Source organism: Sciurus carolinensis, chromosome 15 (assembly GCF_902686445.1).
Source record: "Sciurus carolinensis chromosome 15, mSciCar1.2, whole genome shotgun sequence".
NCBI lineage: Eukaryota > Metazoa > Chordata > Mammalia > Rodentia > Sciuridae > Sciurus > Sciurus carolinensis.
This window is the reverse complement of record NC_062227.1, coordinates 41476259-41500711: the sequence shown is the minus strand read 5'-3', so window position 1 is coordinate 41500711 and position 24453 is coordinate 41476259. Positions and strand designations below refer to the sequence as shown.

Below are 24453 nucleotides of genomic sequence, written 5' to 3'. Positions count from 1 at the left end.
TCAGTGAAATTATTATATTCCAGTATTTTAAGAACTAAAATTTAGATGATTAGGAAATTGAAATTAGGAAAAAATTGGTGGGGAAGTAGGTTTGTAGTGGTCTTTGATTAATTTCCTAGGAAGCCTGGTGAAAAGTTTTCACTTCCTTCTTAGTGTCAGTGTGGTAATTTCACATGATATTTATTTGAACGGCATATTTAGATTTTTATTAAAACTATTGAGTATCTATTGTAATTGTTGAACTTAGAGATTTTTCTTTTGAAAAAGATGCTTTTCAATAAGAAATATTGGTATTTGAAAAGTTTAGGTCATGTGTTTTTATTTTTGCAACATTATAGAATTTAGGTATTGCACTATTTGATATTATGAAAACATAATAAGAGTCACTTAAATATCTCCACAGGCGAGACTAAAGCTCTTTCCCCATCACATAGGGGAGCTGCATATTCTGGGAGTTGTTTATAATCTTGGCACTATTCAGGGCTCCTTGACAGTAGATGGCATTGGTGCTCTTCCTGGATGTCATACAGGTAAAGTTATAGCATTGCTAAACAATTAGAAACTAATACCTAAGTCATTCCATAGAATAAAATGGATGAAAATGATGTATTTTCTAAATAGGGCTAATATACCTTTAGATAAAAGTATTTAGGCAGATGTAAGAATGACTAATTTATTTTAACCTCTACATAGCTTAAAAACCTTAACGTTTTCCCTTTCTAATATATATTCTTTTGATAATTCTTTTCTGTTATTGATGCAAATTTAGTAAATTCTCAGCAAATAAATTTTAACCATTTATTAAGATGTCTGCTGCCAATACAGAAACCACCTTAGTTTATTCTATTTTTTGAATATGTTCTTTTTTATAAAGCATAGAACAGCCGGGTGCGGTGGCGCATGTCTGTAATCCCAGTGACTCGGGAGCCTGAGGCAGGAGGATCTTGAGTTCAAAGCCAACCTTAGCAAAAGTGAGGCACTAAGCAACTCAGTGAGACCCTGTTTCTAAATAAAATACAAAATATGACTAGGGATGTGGCTCAGTGGTCGAGTGCCCTTGAGTTCAATCCCCAGTTACCCCCTAAAAAAAAAGCATAGAACAAATTAAAAAACATTGTTTTTCACATCATTGGCAACTAAATACTTGTTTTCTATCCTGAAGAAGACTGTAGTTTTAGTGTAAATTGATATTCTTGGTGCCATATGTAGAATGTTTTACAATTTTTTTGAAGATTAAAACTATAATATAGATACACTAAACATAGTTATCCTTTTTTTTTTTTAATTCAGGGAGTCTTTCAGGATCTGATATTACCTGGTAATTATGATATGTAATTACATGTAGGTTGAAAAGATGGTAGGAAAGGAGTTCACTACTAAACCTTCTATCCCAGCCCTTCATTTTAGTGGATGTATCTTATAACAAATTAAAGTGACTAGTTATTGATACTTGTGAATTTAGCACTTATAAAAGCTGGTTATTAATAATGGGAAGTCTTTTGGAACACTTAGAAAACTTGATTCTTTTAATCCCCTGTTGAATATTTCTGTTGCCTGCATATCTAAGATAATCGAATACAAAATTAGAAAATAAGGAATTCATAATGACTAAAAAGTTCTAAACAAAAAAAAATACACTAAGACTGAGTAAGGTGTTCTTTATTTTTATACTGTATTTGTATTTCTTGTTTGGCAAGTACCAGACAAATTTGTTTGTAAATAATTCTGCTAATTTGTTGCATTTTAAAAGCAAGATAACTGGGTGTTAAGAACTTTTTGAAGCTCCTTTCCCATTTGTGCATACCTCATTTCTTGACTTACTACCACAAAGTTATGGTTGTCAGTAAAATATAGCTAACTTTTCGTTTAAGGACTAAACATATGCATTAATAGCGTAATCTATATGTAATTAGAAGGTATTAGTAGGTGGAGACTATGAATTAACTATTAAAATAAGTCTCATCTTAAAAACTGAGTTTTCATGATGTTTTAGTGTAGTTCAATATTATGTAAAATGCTAATAGGGATCTGAATCATGAAGTGTGGGAAATGCTACATTATATATCTGGCCTGGAACCCTTACTGTAACCTTCAGCATATTAAAGGCTTTGAGTAGGCATGCAGGAAAGATAGAGTTTTTTTTTTTTTTTTTTTTTTTTTTTTTTAAAGTACATACATGTACTGTATGGAAGCCTTTGGGAAAAATCTCACATGAATTAAATAAGTTAAAACTACCTATACCGTATTTAATTTTCTTTGTTCAGTCTTTTGAGAAGATGTATTTAATAATCCTGAAATTATTCAGGTTATTATGTATTCAAATATGAGTAAGTGAAGAATTGGCCTGTTCTGTGTTTTAAATTTTTTTTCATTTGAATATTTATTCTCTATCTTCTGATGGCCCAATTAAATATTGGACTTAGGATATTCTCTCAGAATTTTCTGATTAATAAGCATTATAGTTTAGAAAATACAGTTTTCAAAGAACTTCTCTTCAGTGATTTATAGTCTTTATGCAACATAAGTAAATCCAAAAGAAATGAAAAATTAAGCAGCATAACATAGGTGGTATTTCTTTGATTAATCATGTTAATCAGTAATTGAATTATCTGAAATTTAAGTATTCATATATTCAAGTTAAATTCTTGTCAGTTAACATATCAGATTATTTTAGGGCATTGGTTGTTTTTTATTTCAGGAAAGCATTCCTTGAGTATGTCAGTCCGAGGGAGACAGGATTTAGAAATTCAAGGTCCTCGACTTAACAACACAAAAGAAGAAAAAACATCTATTAAATATGGTCCTGATCGACGTTTAGATCCTATAATCACTGAAGAAATGCCACTATTGGAGGTATTTCACTTCTAAAATTTAATGGACTTAATAATTGACATAGCCAGAAGATACTTTAAATAAATTAATTTTAGACTTTGAAGTTGTTGATATTACATTGAGCTATATTTTTAAAGTCTTATTAGGCAAGTTTTAAAATAATTCAATTTACAAAATAAGGTAATTATACAAATTCATATTAAGTCACAGCCAGGTTATAAAATAATAAACGTTAAATTAATGGAAATTGGGACAGAACTTCTAGCAAACAATTTGGTTATTTTAAACTTAGTAATTTTGTAATTTTTTAATTTATCACAATAGTGTGTGAGTGAATGCTTATATTTAAGCAATATAGAAGTATGTGGAAAAAAAAAACCCAGTATTCCCTTTACCCTCTTATCCCACCCTATCCTACTTTCATGCAGTATGAAAGGAATTTTTAGTTACAGAGAAAGTAATATTTAGTTGAAAGACATTTTAATATCTCAGGGGAATTAACGTATTATGGAACAAGAAGTTTCAAAGAAGGGGCATTCAACAGCTCCAGAGAATTTAGGAGCAAACATTATAAGCCTCTAGAAGGAATTTCTTTTGGAGGGCGGGTATAATGGGGATTGAACCCAGGGGGTGCTTAAATCACTTAGACATAGCCCCAGACCCCTTTTAGTTTTTATTTTTGAGACAAGGTCTGTTAAGTTGCTTAGGGACTCACCAAGTTGCTGATGCTGGCCTTGAACTTGAGATCCTCCTGCCTCAGCCTCCTAAGTCACTGGGGTTACAGTCATGTACCACCACACCTGCAGAGAATTACTTTGATATGACTATAGTTCATCAACTTTTAGTCTTTATGCCATTTCAAATTTCAAGTTTCTGGAAAAGAAAAGCAGCCTACCTGGATCAAGTTTCTTACCTGAGTGATCAAAGGCAGGGTTGTGTCATAGAAGCATATAAATATGAACACTGGAAGGAGACCCTTCTTCCTGCATCTTCAAGTTTCCTTAGTGAAGGAGCGTTTATCTTTTTATGTCTTTCTTGTGCACTTAATTACAGTTTTAATAATTATAAGTAGAGTCGAACTACACATGAAAGTGGTGATGAGTGATGTGTGTGTGTGCATGTGTGGGTACATGCAGTATATTTATTCTATCCAGGTTTGACACTTGCTAAATTATGTTGCATTTAAAGGTAATAAAAGACTTATGGACCTGAGCCTCATTTTCTGGTTAAAAAATACTTTCTACATGTTTTATCTTCGATTTGGTATCTTTCACCATGTTGAGGTTTTTAACTTACATGAAATCATGTTGGGTAGTCTTTTACTTTGTTGTATATAAGTTTTATATTTACTAATAGGCTTCCTTGGTAAAATTACAGATTATTTTTTTGCAGTGCTGGGGGGTCAAACTCAGGGTCTCTCTCATGATAGGCAAGGGCTCTTATCATTAAGGCATATCCTCAGCCCTGGTTTTATTTATTTTTTAATATCTGCGAGTTTTAAATCTGGAGAATATTTTCTTCTGAATAGCAAGGGGACAGAAATCAAACTTCGTTTCTAGTCCCAATACCATTAATAGGATATGGGCAACCCATTGTGCTATCTTTTTACTTACCAATGTACCAAAGGTACCCCTTCCTGTTTGATTGTATTTGTATGCCTCCTTTTCTGTTCAGTAATGATTTCTTCATTTCTTTCTGTGTTAGTATTATACAGTTACTTTATCATTTTTTTTTTAAAATCTGGCAAGCCAATTCCATCTCATAATCTTAATATTTTTTTTCATACATCTTGTCCAACCTTGTCAAGTTCCCATAGTAATAATTTTGATTCATATTGCATGGTTATAACTAGAAGTTAAGGGACTGAAGAACAATTGAAATGAGTTAGAATTTAAGTGCTACTTTAGGGCTACTCACCATTATAGTTTAAAACATTTGTTTGGGATTATATAGGTAAGCATTTTTGAGAGCATTACTTTCAGAAGAGATTATTTTGATCAGTGTAAAGTTGTCAAAATAAATTATTCATCTTTAAGTGATTCTACTAGTTTATAGTTTTCATTAAGCTGTATCACTTAAAATATAAGACTGTTAATGTACAAATTGTTTTTAAAAGCAGTGCTTCTTGGATAACGTTGTTTTGGATAGAGCTTTACTTTTTTTGAGATGTGTCCTCACTGTGTTGCTTAGGCTGGTCTCAGACTCTTGGGGTTAAGCAATCCTTCCATCTTAACCTCTTGAATAGCTGAGACTACAGGTGTACACCACCACACCTGACTTTAGTGTTAGACTTAGTTTCATCCCTAACTATTTGTCCCTTGAAAGTTTATTTATAAAATGAGGAAAGTTGAACCAGATGATAATTGATATTAACCTCTGTTGACCCTGGCACTGTGGCACATGCCTGTAATCCCCAGTGGTGTCCCAAGGCTGAGGAAAGAGGCCATCCTCATCAAGTTCAAGGCCAGTGTCATCAATTTAGTGAGACCCTTAGCAACTTAACAAGACCCTGTCTCAATAAATAAATAAAGGGCTGGGGGTATAGCTCAGTGGTAAGTACCCCTGGGTTCATTCCTCAGTACACAATATTCTCAATTTACATTCATCTTGTTTTTGACAGCACTTGTTCTTTATTTAACCTTACATGTGATAGTTTAAGAAAACTATTATTTAAAGAAATTGTGTTTTTTGTTTTGTTACAAATGCAGATCTTTTAGTAGATCCACTTCCTAATCATTCTTCTTTAAATTTAAAACATACAATGTGCATTTATATAACATTTTGGGGGTTGTGGAATTAGGATGAGAGACTTTTTTCTGGGAGTACTGGGATGGATTTTCCAATCTGAGTTTAATTTGGTCTTTTATACATTAAACCACATTCATAAGTTGTCACCTTAAGTTTCCAGTTTTGGTTTCTTCTAAGTGAGAACCTAATGATAATTGTCATGTAATCTAAGAACAGTATATACCTAGTTTTTATCTGCCGATAAAAAGACTATTGGTTATACCAGGTTTTGCCCCCATGCAGTTTAATGAAAAGCCTGAGGTTGTTTGGAGCATTGTGGATTTTGTAATTATGGATGTATAATCAGATTTAGGTGCTCTTCTTCTTTAAGACCCCTGGTATATATTTTTATTTTAAGGATGTATAGTTGAGCTTTTTAAACTGACAGTGATAAGGATTATTGAAAATGATTATTATTTTATAGTCATGTTAAATTATTTATCATTTTTTTTGTCCATAAGCTACAAAGTTGTGGAATTTTTATAGGTTTGCTTTCTTGTATTTTACCTTTAGTTCCTAACTCAAAATCTGAGTGTCTTACTGTGTTTTTCTAAAATGGAGCTGTTTATTTTTAAAAGCTATCAAAGAGAATTAAGAAATACTTATAAACCTTTAGTAAAGACATATAGCATCTTAAAAGCATTACTCATTAGTAGTTCAGAATTTTTAACAGACAATATAATAATATTTTTTCCCTCCAATGCAGGTGTTCTTTATACATTTTCCTACAGGGCTCCTCTGTGGAGAAATCCGAAAAGCATATGTAGAATTTGTCAATGTCAGCAAATGTCCTCTTACTGGATTGAAGGTCGTTTCTAAACGTCCAGAATTCTTTACTTTTGGTGGTAATACTGCTGTTCTAACACCACTGAGCCCCTCAGCTTCTGAAAATTGTAGTGCTTACAAGACTGTTGTGACAGACTCTACCTCTGTGTGTACAGCACTCATATCATCGGCTTCTTCTGTAGACTTTGGCATTGGTATAGGGAGTCAGCCAGAGGTGATATCTGTTCCCCTTCCTGACACTGTTCTTCTACCTGGAGCTTCAGTCCAGCTACCAATGTGGTTACGTGGGCCAGATGAAGAAGGTGTTCATGAAATTAACTTTTTGTTTTACTATGAAAGTGTTAAAAAGCAACCTAAAATACGGTAAGTATTATAAAATTTTAAAAATTTTACCAGTATGTTTAATATAGGTACACATACTTGAATCAGCATTCTGTATTTGTTAATATATATCACTTTTTGAGGAATTATTATTTTCTAAATCATGCATGATGTTTTTATATGAAGTTATCCCAAATATATCTTAATTCTAAATAGCAAAAAGTAGAGAATATTTAACTACATTGGTCTTTTTAGTTGCCTCTGTCTATAAACTTCATGATTCTTCATTGTGACTAAGTACTATGGCCAAAGTTCTCACAATGATGAAATTAATAAACACCAATATATTAAAATAGGATATCATTTGTAGATGAACCAACCAAACTACAACTATCTGTTTTTAAGAAAATTACTTTATTCTTCTCCTTAGTGCCTCTCTCTAATGTATGAACAAAATATCAGTATGGTATTTTCAGAACAAATGATTAGAGTGGAATTATAATGGGTAATCACTGAAGAAATTATATCTAACTGGCTCACCAGAACCTGGGATCTGTGTATTGCACAGCAGAACATTTGTAAAATGTTCTCATTTTATAAAATTAACTAGGAATAATTATGCTACATTTATTTTATTCAACGGAATGTCTTAATATCTTGTAAAACTTTCAGGATCAAAATGAAGTATTTATAAATATGGGTACATTTTAAATCCTCAGTAAATGGTAATTTTTCACAAGATGATAGAAGGGGATTATTTTGGCCAAAGCAATCAAGGAATGCTTTGTGGAGTGTGGTAGTGGTGAAAAGAGCTTCCAAGGACAGTAAAGATGTCAGGATTTGGAGAGCAAGGGAGTAGGCAAGAGAGTAGTGGGATATTCCAGGGAGTGGCCATATCTATGAAAAAAGATTTATAATTTAGAGACTATAAACTGAATATAGTTAGTTCAGCCACAGTGTAAGCTTTGTGTAAAGAAGTAAAGAGAACTAAACCTTTGAAATGTTAAACTAGATGGTGAAGAGCTTGGTAGTTGTATCAGAAAGAGGCATAATCAAGACATTACTCCATGAAACAAGTGAATAAGCCTGGAGTCAGGGAGGTTAATAGTTTCCTTCCAAATTGAGAAGAAAGAATTTAAAGATGGGCTAACTACATAATTTTACTTTATTATATCTTCTTTGTTTTTCTAGAATATGAATGGTCCTGAGTTATCAGGTTTTAAAATCTTTATTTGTAATTAGAGAATGGTAACACAGGGAATGATTTTATTAGAGAATGATATTTAATTTAGATTAAATTTGCATGTACATTTATTTCTTTAGACACAGAATATTAAGACACACTGCAGTTATTTGTACCAGCCGATCTTTGAATGTGCGAGCTACTGTCTGCAGAAGTAATTCTCTAGAAGATGAAGAAGGCAGAGGAGGCAATATGCTAGTCTTTGTGGATGTGGAAAATACCAATACTGTAAGTTGGTTTAGAGCTGAGTTTTGTTTTTAACAAAACATTTGAAATATTTGCCCTTTTTAAAGTATAGTTTCTTTTTTTTCCTTCACAAGACAACATAAGCTAGGAATTTGGGAATATTCATATAGAATATTGTGAAATCATCTTAATTATCTATTAGCTTTGTAATTTTATCCCTTAGCTTCTCTTCAAATGAAAGGATCTGCTGATATTAATAAGGTACATATTTATATAATATATAGCCCCATATGCTAGTAATGCAATCTAAAAGAAACCTCTTGAAGTGCTTTCTGGTCTCATCATTGAGTATATTCTATTGATATAATTAAATTTATGAAATTCTTCAAAATTTCATACACAGTGTTAACTTAGTAATCCTTCAATTATACATTTCTGACAGTACCATTTCCTTAATATATGGTATTTCCAAAGTTTTTCTATTTTTATGCACTCTAAATATCAGAATGGATGTTCTTGAAGAAGGGAATGTGATCTCATAATTATAGAACTTTAGACTCAGATTGATTCAGTAGTTCAGATAATACTTGAATTATTAGTATTAGTTCTGTTGTTTATAGCATTCATAAATGGGCATGATCACTTTTTTAGAATATTTAATGTGTTAGTACTTTGATCTTCAAAAAAATTAGAATGTTTGTAGTTGGATAAGAAAGTTTTAATCATTTTAATTCCAAAATAACTTTATTTAGGAGAATAAAAATTATATCCTCTTTAAGTTGCTTCATGTACATGTAGGCTATACACTGAGGCTGTATTTTGTAGGTTTTCCTTGTTGTTTTTTTTTTTTTTCCCTTGCCTTAATTGATTGAGATTTCAGAAGGAGCAAAAGAAATAAAAGTCCATAGTTTTATTTAAACATTGACAACAGATAATTTTTATCCTATTAAATACTCCAATATCTTATTGTGATAGATTCTGATAACTCAGTGCCTTTCAGTATTTTAAAATTTACCACTGGGTGTGCATTATATTTCAAAATACCTCTCAGATAAAATGTTTACTTTGCTGTTTAAGAATGTCAGGAATTTAAATAATGTTAACTTTCTGATCCTAGAGGCCGGGTGCAATCAGTCGGTCTGGGGTCCCAGTGATAGGGTGCAGTCAGTTGTTCTGGGGGTCCTGGCAGCAGGGAGAGTCAGTTGATGTGAGGGCCCCAGAAGTGGGAGTAATCGGTCGGGCTGAGGGATCCTGGAGACGGGCTCAAGTCCGGCCAGGGGTTCTACGGGGCCTGGCTGTTGTCTCAAAATGGCGGCAGCCAGGTGTAATCAAACCTGCAGGTACTGTAACAGTGAACTTCCAGGCAACAGCAGGCAGCTGGTGCTCCACTGGTGGTCCGCGATCAGTTTGCTGACTCTTGTCGGGAATCGGGAGGTGAACCTCGTGCGCTGGGTGATGGATAGGACAGGCAAGAGGCAGGCAAATGGCAGATGATAGGCGCCTGACAACGAGCAATCTGCACTCAAAAAAGGCGTCGATATGCTGGCAGACTGCAGGTGATCACAGTAGACAAATGGGGTAAACAGCAGGGGATAGATAAACAGCAAAAACTGCCTCACCAAGAAACAGATATCCTCTGCTTGAAACCGGAGTTACAGAGCGACAAGGAACGCAGCCTCCCTCTAGTCCGCCATCTTGAATCTCCCCAATGTTAACTTTCTGAAATGTGCATTTTGACCTTTTTCAAGATAAAAAATCCCATCTGATGTTAATTGGTAAAGACTCGGGTAACATCTGAATTTTGTTCTTATCAGAATAGTTTAATTTAGTGCTCCTAAATTGTGAATAACTCTTCTCTTTTTCAGAGTGAAGCAGGTGTTAAGGAATTCCACATAGTCCAAGTATCAAGTAGTAGCAAGCACTGGAAATTACAGAACTCTGTAAATCTTGCTGAAAATAAAGGTTTGTGCCTTTATCTCTCTTCATAAGAAGTTCTGTCATCACTGCTTGATTTTTCAAAGTAATACCAGAATATCATAAGATTATTGATGCTGTCCTTAAAATTTTTTAAATTTAATTGTATTTATTTGTTTTTAATTATTTATTTCATTTTTTACAGACTGCATTTTGATTCATTGACACAAATGGGGTGCATCATTTTGTTTCTATGGTTGTACACGTTGTAGATTCATACCATTCGTGTAATACATGTATATAGGGTAATGATGTCTATCTTATTCCACGATTTTTCATACCCTCCCTCCCTCTCATTTCTTTCTACATAATCTAAAGGTCCTCCATTCTTCTCTCACTCCCCACCCCACCACCCCCATTATATATCATCATTCACTTACCAGGGAAAACATTTGGCCTTTGGTTTTTTGGGATTGGCTTATTTCACTTAGCTTGATATTCTCCAATTCCATCCATTTATTTGCAAATGCCATAATATTATTATTCTTTATAGATAAACTGTGGTATGCATACACAATGGAATATTATTCAGCCATAAAATTTCTTTTTTTAGTATTAAATTGTGCTTTCCTTGTTGACATGATTGTAAACCAAATTACCTGTTTTTTTTTTTTTTTGATTTTTTTTATTATTGTATACAAATGGGATACATGTTGTTTCTCTGTTTGTACATAGAGTCAAGGCATACCATTTGTGTAATCATACGTTTACATAGGGCAATGATGTTGATTATTTTTTTTCCTTCCCTCCACCCCTCCCACCCCTCTTTCCCCTCTATACAGTCCTTCTTTCCTTCATTCTTACCAAATTACCTGTTTTGGTCCAGTCTTTTCCATCTTTTTATTCCTTTCCACATTTTTCTACTTACATTTTTCTTTCTTTCTTTTTCTTTTCGTTCTTTTTTGTTTGTTTGTTTGTTTTTGCATTTGTAAAATCAGTACCTGATCACTATCAGAAACTCAAAACAGTTAAGATATGTTTATACTAGAATAAAGATGTTTTGTTTTCTTCATTCCTGGTAGATTTGGTTATTCTTTGTATAGCTATGTCTGTATTTCTACTGACTTTTTGTATATTTCATATTATAACATACAAACAAAAGAATATACACTTGTCATACACATTGACAATTGTCCAGAATATTCCTGTCAACTTGTCATCCTATGACTAATATAAGATTGCCTTATGGTTATAAAATTGATGTGAGTTGAAAATAATATTGGCTATTACTGGAAAAGAACTGAATAGTCTATTTCAAAAGATGTAAAATAGTATATTTCAAAAGATGTAAAAATGTTTACACCTTAACCTCACATTATCCTTATATAATTCTTATAAATCTTTATTTTATATAACCTTATATAATCTTTATATAAAATAATAAATTCAAAATATGGGAAAATTCATGTGATCAGAGTAGTTTATTATGGGATTATGTTAATGGGAAAATTGTTTTGTGGCTTCAATGCAAATTATGTTATAACTCAGACTCTTATGGTCATCAAAATATACTCATTAACATTTTTAAAGTGTCTGCAATAGGGGGAAAATACACCCACATAGCAAAGTGTGTGCGTTGAATTGGTATAAGTCATATATATGAGAATATACTGAAAGGAAATGAAGAAATGATAGAGTGGTGGGATTGCCACTCCCAGTTGTAATCTTTTTATCTTGCTGTTTATTTGGAATGTATCTCACATACACACATGTGTTTTGAGAAAACTTAAATATTATCATAAGAGGTGAATGAAGATTGACTTCATTGAAATGAAAACAAAAATGTTTCTGAAGCATTAGTTATAATTATGAATTATTTTCTAATTTGACTGAAAAGTCTGAATAATTAATTAGGTTTTACTGTGTCATGATCTGAGAAATATCTTAAAACTTCCATTTTCTTCCTAGAGGCCAACTTGCCAGTAGGGAGAAGGGAAAGTTTTGCTTCAAAGCAATAAGATGTAAGGAAAAAGAAGGTAAATTCATTTTACTTTTATACTTCCTTAAATGTTCATTTTATATTTTGTGGCAATGATATGATTAGTTCATTCCCTTTCTTTTTTAGGTGCCATGCAGTCCTCAGAAAGGTATACCTTTGCAGATATCATCTTTGGAAATGAACAGGTATGCAAATAAACACAATGATATTTGATTTAAAAATAATAATTCTGGAATATCTGACTATTTGAGCAAAATAGTTACTTTAGTAATCCCCATACTCCATGGAGGATGAATGTTTCAAATGTTGAGTATTGCAACCTGTGCTTAATCCCTAAAACAAACCAAAAATATAGTATGAACCATACCATTTTACTTACTTGAAATTATTTCTTTTTTTTTTAAATTTATTTTTATTGTAAACAAATGGGATACATGTTGTTTCTCTGTTAAAATTATTTTTTTAAAAAATTTTATGATGTAAACATAGATCTTGGAATTTAAAAAAAAAACCAGAATTATATGAGGGAAATTTTCTGTTAGGAGAAATGGTCCTAGTACAATATATAGATATTAACTCTAGGATATTGGCATATTATATGGTTCTGAAACTCAAATAATAAACTAGATACATTAAGTCTATCTTGTGATTTTAAAGGTACTATTGTTGACGGCAATGATACCCCATTATAATTGTGTGTAAGAATCAACTTGAGCAGTAGTTTTTAATCTTTTCAAAAAATGTTTACTGAGGATCTTGTTAGATGCAAATTCTGATTCAGTAGGATGAGAGTAAGAACCTAAGGTCCTAAATTGTTATACTAGGTAACGTTGAGTTTTATTCTGCAGACCCTAGTTTGAGTGTCAAGATTTTAGAGGATTTTGTAGAAGTATAGGCTTTTGCATCCTCATCTTTAAAGCTTAGTTCATTGCACCGTGAGTTGGGAATTTGCTTTTTTTAACCAGCCCTGCAGATAATGTGAAGAAGTTATCTGGGGACCTACTTTGAAAATACTGGACCCACATGATATAATTTTGTGTAACTGAATATTATTATGGTATGATTTTTTTTCTTTGTGTTCTCTTTGATAATTTCAAACAACTTTATAATTTTTTACTTCTTTTATCCTTGGCTTTCATCTGATGCACACTTTGTGACAATCTTTGACAATTTAAGAAGCAGCTATTTAGAAATATCTCATGGCTATAAAAGCCCAATAATTCTAAAACATGCATGACTTTTGGAGATAATATGCTTTGAATGTGGTTGAGTTTAGTTTTCAGACCTTCAGTTTGTTTGTTTGTTTCTTTAAAAATTTAAAAATCCCTGGAAATATCAGTAGGGCCCTTAGATTATATTAAGGTTGTAATTTTTTATTGTATTTGTTAAATAATTTACCGTAGAAGGCAGAAACAAAGACATTTCCCCTTTTTTTTCCTTTTTAAAATTTGTTCTGTTTAGATATACATGACAGTGGAATGTATTTTGACATATTGTATATACGTGGAGTATAGCTTGTCATTCTTGTGGTTGTATGTGATGTGGAGTTATACTGGTTGTGTATTCATATATGAACATAGGAAAGTTTTGTCTGATGACATTTCCCCTTTTGACACAACTGGTTGAATAAATTTTCCAAGTACTGCAGATTAAGGAGAAAACTGAGAGACATGTTTTACCAGAGAAAATTCACTCATAAGGAAAAAGTATACATTAATATTTAAAATTTGTTTACTATCTTAAAGCTTACATCTACATGATATATACATAGCCTGCAATTCATGAAACCCTAAGTGCAGAGATTTTACTATGAAGCACAGTATTCCATTAATGGAATTCCTATAGTTAGTTCTGAGTTCATTTAAATTCTTTTCTCATGTTCTTTCCTGGCAAGTGTAAAAGCCAAGTTAATGCCAACAACTATTTGCATTCTGTTTCACTGAATATTGTCTAGTGTTCTAAGTGTTTGAGAAACACTCCTCTTATTTTAATAGTAAATATTTGTTTTCAACATTTAATTGTTTTATTCATCCTCCCTGGATTATTTGGAAGTCCATGGGAGTATAGATTAATTATTTTGGGGTGACAGCTTTTAAGATTTGAGTAATTTGTATCATATCTTTTAAGTGTTCCGGTAACCATCCTGTATTCACTCATATTGACAGGATGTTACTGAATAAGTCTTTTGGGTATATTTAAGTTATAGAATTGTAAATTTTGGCAGAGTACCTTTAAATGAGTGATACACAATAAGTTCTGACAAGACGTATTTAATTAAAAGCATTACATACAGATATGATTTTCTTTTAACAGATAGTAAGTTCAGCAAGCCCATGTGCAGATTTCTTTTATCGAAGTTTATCCTCTGAGTTGAAAAAACCACAAGCTCAGTTGTCTCTGCATACGGAAAAACATTCAACAGAGGATGCTCTGAGATTGATTAAAAAATGCAGCGAGGTGGATTTGAATATTGTCATATTATGGAAGGTACGAGCTACTAAATTATTTTAGCAAGCCTTAAATTTTTTTCCAGTGTACAGTTTTATTTAAGACATTGCATTTTCTATTTACGGTACAGTGCTTACAAAGTGTGATGTGTTCCCTGTGCGCATGTTCCATATTCAAGTATTGAGAATGCCAGTAATTAATATAGCAACTCTACTTAACTGCCATAGGGGGCTGGGGATATAGCTCAGTTGGTAGAGTGCTTGCCTTGCATGCACAAGGCCCTGGATTTCAATCCCCAGCACTACAAAAAACAAAAAACAAACAAACAAAAACCAACCTGCCACAGAAAGATGGCATGCAATAACCTCATAAATATTTGATTATTAAGCTGAAGAATAAATGTATACTACTGTTTATATATTTTCTGCTTAAATTTTTCACATCAGTATTGCAGTTGTTTTATGACTTTTTTTTTTAACAGTTCCATACACTTTTAAAATTTTTTGCCTAAAGAATTAATTTCAAATTAGATGACTTTTTTTCTGTGTTATTGTTATTTCTGTGTGTAACTGAGAATATTATGGATATGGTAAGCTCTATGAGAGCAGGGGTTATTAAACTTTTTTTTTGTGGTTCTGGGGATCGAACCAGGGCCAAACCAAGCACTCTACCAACTGAGCTATATCCCCAACCCTTAAACTCTTGATATTCTTTATTCTGGGAGTTTTCAATACTTTTGTAACAAAGGAAGCAAAGCACTGTGAGCCTTTGGGTACCATTATTAAGGTTTAAGAGTCATTAAGTTGTTGCTGTTCATGTCACCTATTTTGTTTGCCCCCTCCCTCCTTTTTTCATATTTACCTTTATTTTTTTTTTTTTAAGAGCTGAGGATTGAATCCAAGGCCAGTTGTACATACTAGGCTTGGTTTTTCTGTCATTTTTCAAAAAATGACATAGTTCATCTATAAATGTTTCTGTATGGACTTATAGCAACTTAAAAGACTTTTCTAATAGATGAAGACTTATTTTTTCATTGCTGGAGATTGAACCTTTTTGGTCTTGTATATGTTAGGTAAATGCTTTACCACTGAGCTGTACCCCAAGTTCAATATTTTTGTTTAATATAATCCCACAGTATTGTTCTCTCTCCTCTCTCCCAGCCAAATCATTTATAATTCCTTAATAGTTACTTAATTGTTGGTCTCTTTAGTTTCCCCAAATTATTTGAAAATACCATTGAATTTTAAAATACCAGTGTGTTAAAAATTCAAATTCAAGTAAAGTCCACATGTGGTAGCCCAGAATGAGTATTTAGGCAGTAATTTCTCTTAAATGAACAGAATAGTAATACAGAAAAACTTTTTTTTAACAGCACACCCTTTTGTATCATGTGCATGTTTTGACCTGTTTTTTAAAAATAATGCTAGAGTGAAATTAAGGATGTTGTCCAGGAACATCCTTACCTCAATTTTGGGACAAAGCTATGATTTGTGTCACTACTATAAGAACTAGCATAGAGAATTCCAGTAGTAGGTCATTAAATTGATTCAGATGTTCTAGAGTGTTATTTTTATTAAACCAGGTATTTTTTTTCTTTTTTTCTTCTTTTAATATTTTTTTCTTTTTAAAATTTGTTCTAATTAGTTATACATGATACTAGAATGCATTTTGACACATCACACATAAATGGAGTATAACTTCTCATTTGTCTAGTTGTACATGATGCAGAGTTTCACAGGTCATGTAATCATATATGATATGGGGTAGTAATGTCCAATTCGTTCTGCTATCATTCCTACCCCCATGCTTCTCCCGTCTTCACTCCCCTCTCTTTAGTCCAAATACCTTATTCTTACACCCCATCCCTTATTCTGAATTAGCAACTGAATATCAGAGAATACATTTGGCCTTTGGTTCTTTGGGATTGGCTTATTTCATTTAGCATATTCTCCAGTTCCATCCATTTCCCGGTAAATGCCATAATTTCATTCTTCTTTAAGGCTGAGTAATATTCCATTGTATATACACACCACAGTTTCTTTATCCATTCATCTGTTGAAGGGCATCTGGGTTGGTTCTGTAGTTTGGCAGTTGTGAATTGAGCTGCTATAAACATTGATATGGCTGCATCACTATAGTATGCTGCTTTTAAGTCCTTTTGGTATAAACCTAGGAGTGGGATGACTGGGTCAAATGGTGGTTCCATTCCAAGTTTTCTGAGGAATCTCCATACTACTTCCCAGAGAGGTTGCACCAATTTGTAGTCCCACCAGCAATGTATGAGTGTACTTTTCTCCCGCACATCCTTGCCAACATTTATCATTGTTTGTATTCTTTTTTTTTTTTTTTTTTTTTTTTTGCGCTGCTGGGGATTGAACCCAGAGCCTTATGTTTGCAAGGCAGGCACTCTACCAACTGAGCTATCTCCCCAGCCCTATGGTTTGTATTCTTGATAATTGCCATTCCAACTGGTGAGATGAAATCTTAGAGTAGTTTTGATTTGCATTTCTCTAATTGCTAGAGATGTTGAACATTTTTTCCTGTATTTGTTGATGGATTGTATTTCTTCTTCTGTGAAGTGCCTATTTAGTTCCTTTACCCATTTATTGTTTGGGTTGTTGTTGTTATTATTATATTATTTTATTTTTGTTGTTGTTGTTAAGTTTTTGGAGTTCTCTCTGTCCTGGAGATTAATTCTCTGTCTGAGGTGTAGGTTGCACTCATTTTCTCCCATTCTGCAGCCTTTCTCTTTATAGTATTTGATTGTTTCCTTTGATAAGGAAGAAGCTTTTTAGTTTGATTTCATCTCATTTATGATTCTTGAATTTACTTGTTGCACTTGACGGGTATTGTTAAGGAAGTCCGGTCCTCAGCTGATAGGATGGAGATTTGGTATGTTTTTCTTCTATTAGTGCAGGGTCACTGTTCTAGTGCCTAAGTCTTTGATCCATGTTAGTTGATTTTTGTGAGGGTGAGAGATAGGGGTTTAATTTCATTTGCTACATATGGATTTCCAGTTTTCCCAGTACTATTTGTTGAAGATGCTATCTTTTCTCCAATGTATGTTTTTGGTGCCTTTGTCTAGTATGAGATGACTGTATATGTGAGTTTGTCTCTGTGTCTTCTATTCTGTACCATTTGTTTACATATTGTTTTGGTGCCTTTTCCATGCTGTTTTTGTTACTGTGGCTCTAATTTAAGGTCTAGTATTGTGATGCTTCCTACTTCATTTTCTTTACTAAGGATTGCTTTGGCTATTCCGGGTGTCTTGTTATTCCAAATGAATTTCCTGATTGCTTTTTCTATTTCTGTGAAGAATGTCATTGGGATTTTAATAGGAATTGCATTAAATCTATATATAATGCTTTTGGTAGTATGGTCATTTTGACAATGTTTATTCTGCCTATCTGCAAGCATGGGAGATCTTTCCATCTTCTAAGACCCTTCTTCAGTTTCTTTTTTTAGTGGTCTATAGTTTTGATTATAGAGATCTTTCACTTCTTTCGTTAAATTTATTCCCAAGTATTTTATTTTATTTTTTTGAGGCTATGTGAGTGGGGTAGTTTTCCTAATTTCTCTTTTCAGTAGATTCATTACTGATGTATAAGAAGGCATTTGATTTATGGTTAATTTTATAACCTGCTACTTTGCTGTGTTCATTTATTAGTTCTAGAATTTTTCTGGTGGAATTTTTTGGATCTTCTAATTATAGAATCATGTCATTGGCAAACAGTGATAGTTGGAGTTCTTTTCCTACTTGTTTCCCTTTAATTTCTTTCTTCTAATTGCTCCGGCTAGAGTTTCAAGGATGATATTGAATAAAAGTGGTGAAAAGAAGGCAAATATATCTCATTCTAGGTCTTAGAGGGAATGCTTTCAATTTTTCTCTATTTAGAATGATGTTGGCCTTGAGCTTCACATAGATAGATTTTGCAATGTTGAGGTGTAGTCCTACTATGCCTAGTTTTTCTAGTGTTTTAAACATGAAGAGATACTGTGTTTTGTCAAATGCTTTTTCTCCATCTGTTGAGATAATCATATGATTCTTGTCTCTAAGTCTGTTCATGTGATGTATTATGTTTAGTGATTTCTGTATGTTGAACCAATCTTACATCCCTGGGATGAACCCCACTTGATCGTGGTGCACTATCTCTTTAATATGTTTTTGTATGTGATTTGCCAGAATTTTATTGAGAATTTTTACATGTATGTTCTTCAGGGATACTGTTCTAAAGTTTTCTTTCCTTGACGTGTCTTTGTCAGGTTTTGGTATCAGGGTGATACTAGCCTCATAGAATGAGTTTGGAAGGGTTCCATCCTTTTCTATTTCATGGTATAGTTTGAGGAGTATTGGTGTTAATTCTTTGAAGGTCTTGTAGAACTGGGCTGAGACTTCATCTGGTCCTGGGCTTTTCTTGTTAAACCAGGCGTTTTTATATGGACCATGTTTTTGTTGTTGTTGGGGGTGTAGCTTAGTGATAGAGCACTTGTCTAGCATGTTCCAGGCCCTGGGTTTGATGCCTAGTACTGCAGACATTCTTTCGGCATTTATACCAAAGAATAAAAGAACTTTCTATAGAAGTTTTTGCATACCCTTGTTTATAGTAGCACAGTTCACAATAGCCAAACTACAGAACTAACTTAAATGTCCATCAGTGGATGAATGAATAAAGAACATGTTATATATATACACCATGGAGTTTTATTCAGCCACAAAGAAGAATGAAACTATATCATTTATAGTTGATTATGCCAAGCAAAATAAGCCAGAATGAGAGAGTCAAGGTTCATATTTTTTTTCTCTCATATGTGAAAGCTAGAGAGGATAAAGGAAAAGAAAGTTGTGACAGGAGGGTGAAGGGAACCAGTAGAATAGAGAAAAGGACCAGGGGGAGGAGGAGGACAGGGAAAGGGAAAATACTGCCAGAATGAGCTTTACCAAATTTTATCATTATATCACATTCATGTACAAATATGCAACAACAAATTCCACTGTTATGTATACTAATATGTACCAGTAAAATATGAAAAAATGCAAAGGGAAGATTTATCATAGGGGGGTTTTTTAATTAATAAAAATAAAACGTGTTTTTTTTTTTTTTTTTTTTTTTTTTTACGGTGCTGGGGATCGAACCCAGGGCCTTGTGCTTGCAAGGCAAGCACTCTACCAATTGAGCTATCTCCCCAGCCCTATAAAACCGTTTTTGAAGCCACGCTTCATTAAGTTTCAGGTGAACTATTGCTTAAGTAACCTGATTGCTGTCATTGTGTTTTATGTTAAAAAGATCACTTACATCCTATTAACTTGAGATCAAATGTTTTTAAAACTGAAAATCAAGATGATCCTGTTTTCAGGCTGAATAGTATGGCCCCTTGATAGAAATCACCATTCATTTCAATTAAGTATAATAGACTCTTGGCATTCATGGCGTGTCACTCCACAGGTTCATGCCATGTAACAATCTGCAATGTTTTGAGACAAGATTTTGAGTATTGTATGCTGTATTCTGTACTGATTTTGAAATTCACAATAACTTGCGTTGGCGGGAAGGTTTTTTTTTTTTTTTAAAAGATGGTCCTGAACAAAACCCCACTACTACTACTGATCACTTGAAGAAGAACACTATCTAAAAGTGTGATTATCCTTGACTTTTGGAAAGTGGAAGTTTCAGATATGAAGTTGGTGGTAGCTAGTTCTTATTAGTGTATTGATACTCAGTGAGAAAGTGATTGATAGATTGTTTTTGAGTGAGAGCTCTAGAGAATGTAGAAATGACCATTAAATTAGAGAAGACTTGCAAAGTCATTTTAAATGTCGACTAAGATGCCCAGGAAGCATAGGACTCTGAATAAAATATGATTCAAGAGAAAACCAAAATCTTAAAAAATTTTTTGAAAAAAGAAAGTTGGAAAAAAAGAGATTCTACAACTCCTGACCAGTCTTAACCAGAAATAAGTTTGTTTAAAAAAGTCAAAGTCTTACTGGGTGTGCTGGTACACGTCTGTAATCCCAGCAACTTGGGAGGCTGAATAGTAAGATCGTTTAGTTCAAAGCCAGCCAACTCAGTGAGACCCTATCTCTAAATAAATACGATAAAGGACTGGGGATGTGGCTCAGTGGTTGAGTGCCTGAGTTCAATCCCTGGTAATCCCCTCGCACCCCCCAAAAAATCTAAGCCGTTGTGCAGAGAGGAGGATGCATGATAGAATTAGTCATGGCAACTGTTGTTGGATTCCATGGGACTGTTAGAAAAGATGTCTGACATTGTATTAAGATCTTATCCATCAACTTTCATCCACTTTTGAATTAAAGGTCACCTCCCTAACTGTTTAACTCCTGCCTTTCTGATTTTGCACATAGGGATGCTGAATAGGTTCTGGGCTATGCCATGCCTTAATGCAATACTATTCAAAAAGTATGAACCGTTGGGAGATTGGGGTTTAGCTCAGTGTAGAGTGCTAACCTGGGTTTACTCCTTAGTAAGTTAAGTTCAGAATTGAAATAAACCTGTATTAGAAACTTATAGCATTTTGACTAAGTATTTTTTGTTTGTTGAATCTAATAGTTAAAAAAATGGGTTTTAAAAATTAAGCCTGTATTTGCACAATGCAACAATAACAGTAAATTGGAGCCATTTAAGATAAAAAAAATATATGTTCTCTGAAACAAGCAGTTAAAGAGGGTGATTTATAAACTGGAACAAATATTTAATAGAGATGAAATCAGCTGTCTTAGAGGAAAAAAATTCTTTTTAAAGCATATGTATTTATATTTAAGGTGTCCCAAGGACATCACATTTCCACTGATAGGATTTATGATTATTCTCACTATTTATTCTCTCCTGTGATGAACCCTAGGGCATTTTAGAATCAAGAATATAAGAAAAAAACTTTCCCTATATATTGGCATTCCAGTGGGGAGGGGGAGATGACAAACCCTGTGTTATGACATAATTCTTTTGAAGCAGTTTCTTAAGAATCTAGAGAGAATTAGGAAAGATTTCAAGATTTATCTCTTTCAGGTATCCAGGCCATTTGAATTATATTGAATCAAAAGAGATTTTGTAGGCACAGTCTTTATTGATTGAATGAATAAATAACCAAGATTATTGATAATTTATAGATATTAGCTAAAGTATTTCTGCCTCCCATCAGATGTTCAGTTGGTTGCTTTTTTCAGTTACTACCAAAGAGGATAACATTTTTTGTGCTTTGTATTTTTAAGGCATATGTTGTAGAAGACAGTAAGCAGCTGATTTTGGAAGGTCAGCATCATGTAATTCTTCGCACTATAGGAAAAGAAGCCTTTTCTTATCCTCAGAAACAGGTAATAATGTAGTTTGTTTGGGGGCTTTCCTGTGAACTTGTGGAGTTTTTAGTTTGATTGATTTTTATATTTGAAGGGATCTGATTTGTTCAGGATTTATATTGGGATTTGGGTTGGTTTGGTAGCAGAAGACTTACTAAAATTAGAAATGATGGCGGTGATGTGGCTCAGTGGTAGAGTACTTCCCTAGAGTGCTTGAAGACTTGAGTTTAATCCTTAGTACTATAAGAAAATAAAATTAAAAATGAGCAAAATTAATTTCAAAGTTGATAAGTACCTGTAAAGGTATTGTTTTCCTAAGATATATTCTATATTAAATCTAGATTTCAAAACTACATAAAGAAATGATTTGCTTGAGAGGAAGGGAAGCATAGTGTCTATTTTATTTGTTATAACAGCACCACACTCCAGGGGACATGTAAAGGGTGTCCTTTGGAGTTGTGTAGCAATAGGGTTTGTTCTAGTCAGCTTTTTTGCTGCTATGACTAAATAATCTGACCAGCACAATTATAGAGGAGGAAAGGTTTATTTGAGGGCTCATGGTTTCAGAGTCTTAGTCCCTAGAAGTCTGGCTCCATTCCTTGGGGCTCCAGGTGAGGCAGAGCATCATGGCGGGAGAACATGGCAGAAGGAAGCAGCTGGCATCATCAGGAAGCAGAGAGAGAGAAACTCTACTCTCCAGATACTCAAAGCCACACCCTGATTCCTATTTCCTCCAGTTACTCCCTACCACTTCAGTTACCATTCAGTTAATCCCATCAGAGGATTAAGTCATTGACTGAGTTAAACTCTCATAGCCCAATCATTTCTCCTGTGAATCTTCTTGCACTGTCTCACTTGTGAACTTTGGGGGACACCTTAGATCCAGACCATAACAGTGTTTAATATGCTTTCTTATTTTTTTCTAAAATAATATTTAAAGTTTTTGCTAAAAACTCTTACATAGAAAATTTAATCACACTTTGTCCAGTTATTTAAATAGTGGCTCTATGTTGTGTTTATTTAAATAATGCTCTTAATTTCCATGGTGTGCTCCTCCATTATTTTTGATGATTTTTATTTTAAAATAGTTTTCAAATTTACAGAAAAAGTTGCAAGAATAATATATAGAACTACCTCACACTTTTCACTCAGGTTCATCAGTAGTTAGCATGTGTCTTACTTGCTTTATTCTTTTTAAGTATTACATGTATGTTAATTTTTTTCCTTAATCCTTCTCAAGTAATTATTGTAAACTGCAGACCTATGTCCCTCTGCCCCTACATGCTACATTGTATATTCAAATACAAAGACAGTAACATAATCAGAAATGACTATTGAGATATTCAGGAAGTTCAAACTTAGTGCATTCATTACTCATATGTAGTCCATATTCAGGTGCCATCAGAGATTTCGGTTATATCCTTACAATTATTTGGTTTTTCCTGTACAGGATCACACATTGCATTTAGTTGTCATGTCTCTTTAGTCTGTTTTAATCTGGAATAGTTTCTTAGCCTTTTTTTGTTGATTTTTCCTTTGATATTTTTGAAGAGCCTGGGCCAGTTATTTTGTAGTATATCTCTGGGTTCTTCTCATGTTTTCTTATGATTAAACTAAAGTTGTACATTTTTGGTAGAAATACTACTACATAAGTGATGTTGTGTCCTCAGGGTATTACATCAGAGGACATGATAGTAGTTTGTCACATTATTAGTGGTAGATCATTTGATTAAGGTAGTATCTACCATGTTTCTCCACAAGTTATTTGTTTTTTCATAATGATAAGTAATTTGTTGGGAGTTCATTTGAGAATGTAAATGTATGGTTTCTCTACTAATTTTAGCATCTGTTGGCAAGTCTATAACTTGAATCAGTTTTTACTCTCTTGATTATATAATGGTAATTTTCCATTTGTTTTAATGGAGATACTAAATTTAACCCCAAATCTGTTGCTTATTTTAAGGAAAGTGGTTTTCTCAGTTTAATTAATATAAAAACCTCGTTTTTATTTCTTAATGTCATAAACATTTGATAAGTTGGAGTGTCTCAGTGTCAAGACAGCATTTAGAAAATGAAGTTGTATGTTTTCTATAACTTTACTCTTGTTCTATTCCCATGTTACATGGTATGTATGACATAGCCCTTTTATTTCTCTGTATGCCACTATTTCAATATATTACTATTAAAATAGTTTGTTTCCCCTCCTCTCTCTCTCTGTCTCATAATATGTATGTAAAAAAACTTGAAAGCAATAATAAATGTTACGTATGTTTTATATATGTTATATATATATATATGTACACACATGTGTTATATGTATATAGGTTTTTATATATATATAAAGAGAATTTAAGCTTGGAAGATAAGGCAGTTTCATCACATTGTAGATAATGAATTTGGAACCCAAAGACTAATATTGATGACCTACTGTGAATTACTTAACTTGATTAATCTTAGCTTATTACTCACTTATAAACAATGATTAATAGTACTTTACATATTTCCCCTCTTGTGGCATTCATAAAATAGAATCAAACCCTTATTGAGAAATGACTTGTACAAATTGTCTTTGCATTGATTGTGAAAATACTTGTTACTTTTATGCTGGAAGAGAGAGAGAAACGTTTT

At 33.0% G+C, this 24453-nt stretch overlaps 1 protein-coding gene across 5 annotated transcripts in view; it reads left to right on the top strand.

Annotated features, from left to right (window-relative positions):
- The window catches only part of Trappc8 (trafficking protein particle complex subunit 8), an 87632-nt gene that overhangs the window by 48284 nt on the left and 14895 nt on the right, over positions 1-24453 (top strand). For 4 of the 5 annotated variants that reach the window (XR_007105180.1, XR_007105179.1, XR_007105182.1 and 1 more), the window contains 8 exons: positions 404-530; positions 2699-2853; positions 6326-6768; positions 8050-8197; positions 10021-10117; positions 12038-12105; positions 12195-12253; positions 14382-14462. Coding sequence is in view for 1 of the 5 variants with exons in the window: in XM_047526398.1 (XP_047382354.1) it covers positions 404-530; positions 2699-2853; positions 6326-6768; positions 8050-8197; positions 10021-10117; positions 12040-12105; positions 12195-12253; positions 14382-14555; positions 21742-21843 (1371 nt within the window). In the remaining 4 variants the exon portion in view is untranslated. Of the gene's footprint in view, positions 1-403; positions 531-2698; positions 2854-6325; positions 6769-8049; positions 8198-10020; positions 10118-12037; positions 12106-12194; positions 12254-14381; positions 14556-21741; positions 21844-24453 lie in introns of those variants that run through there. The other variant, XM_047526398.1, reaches the window with a different exon arrangement.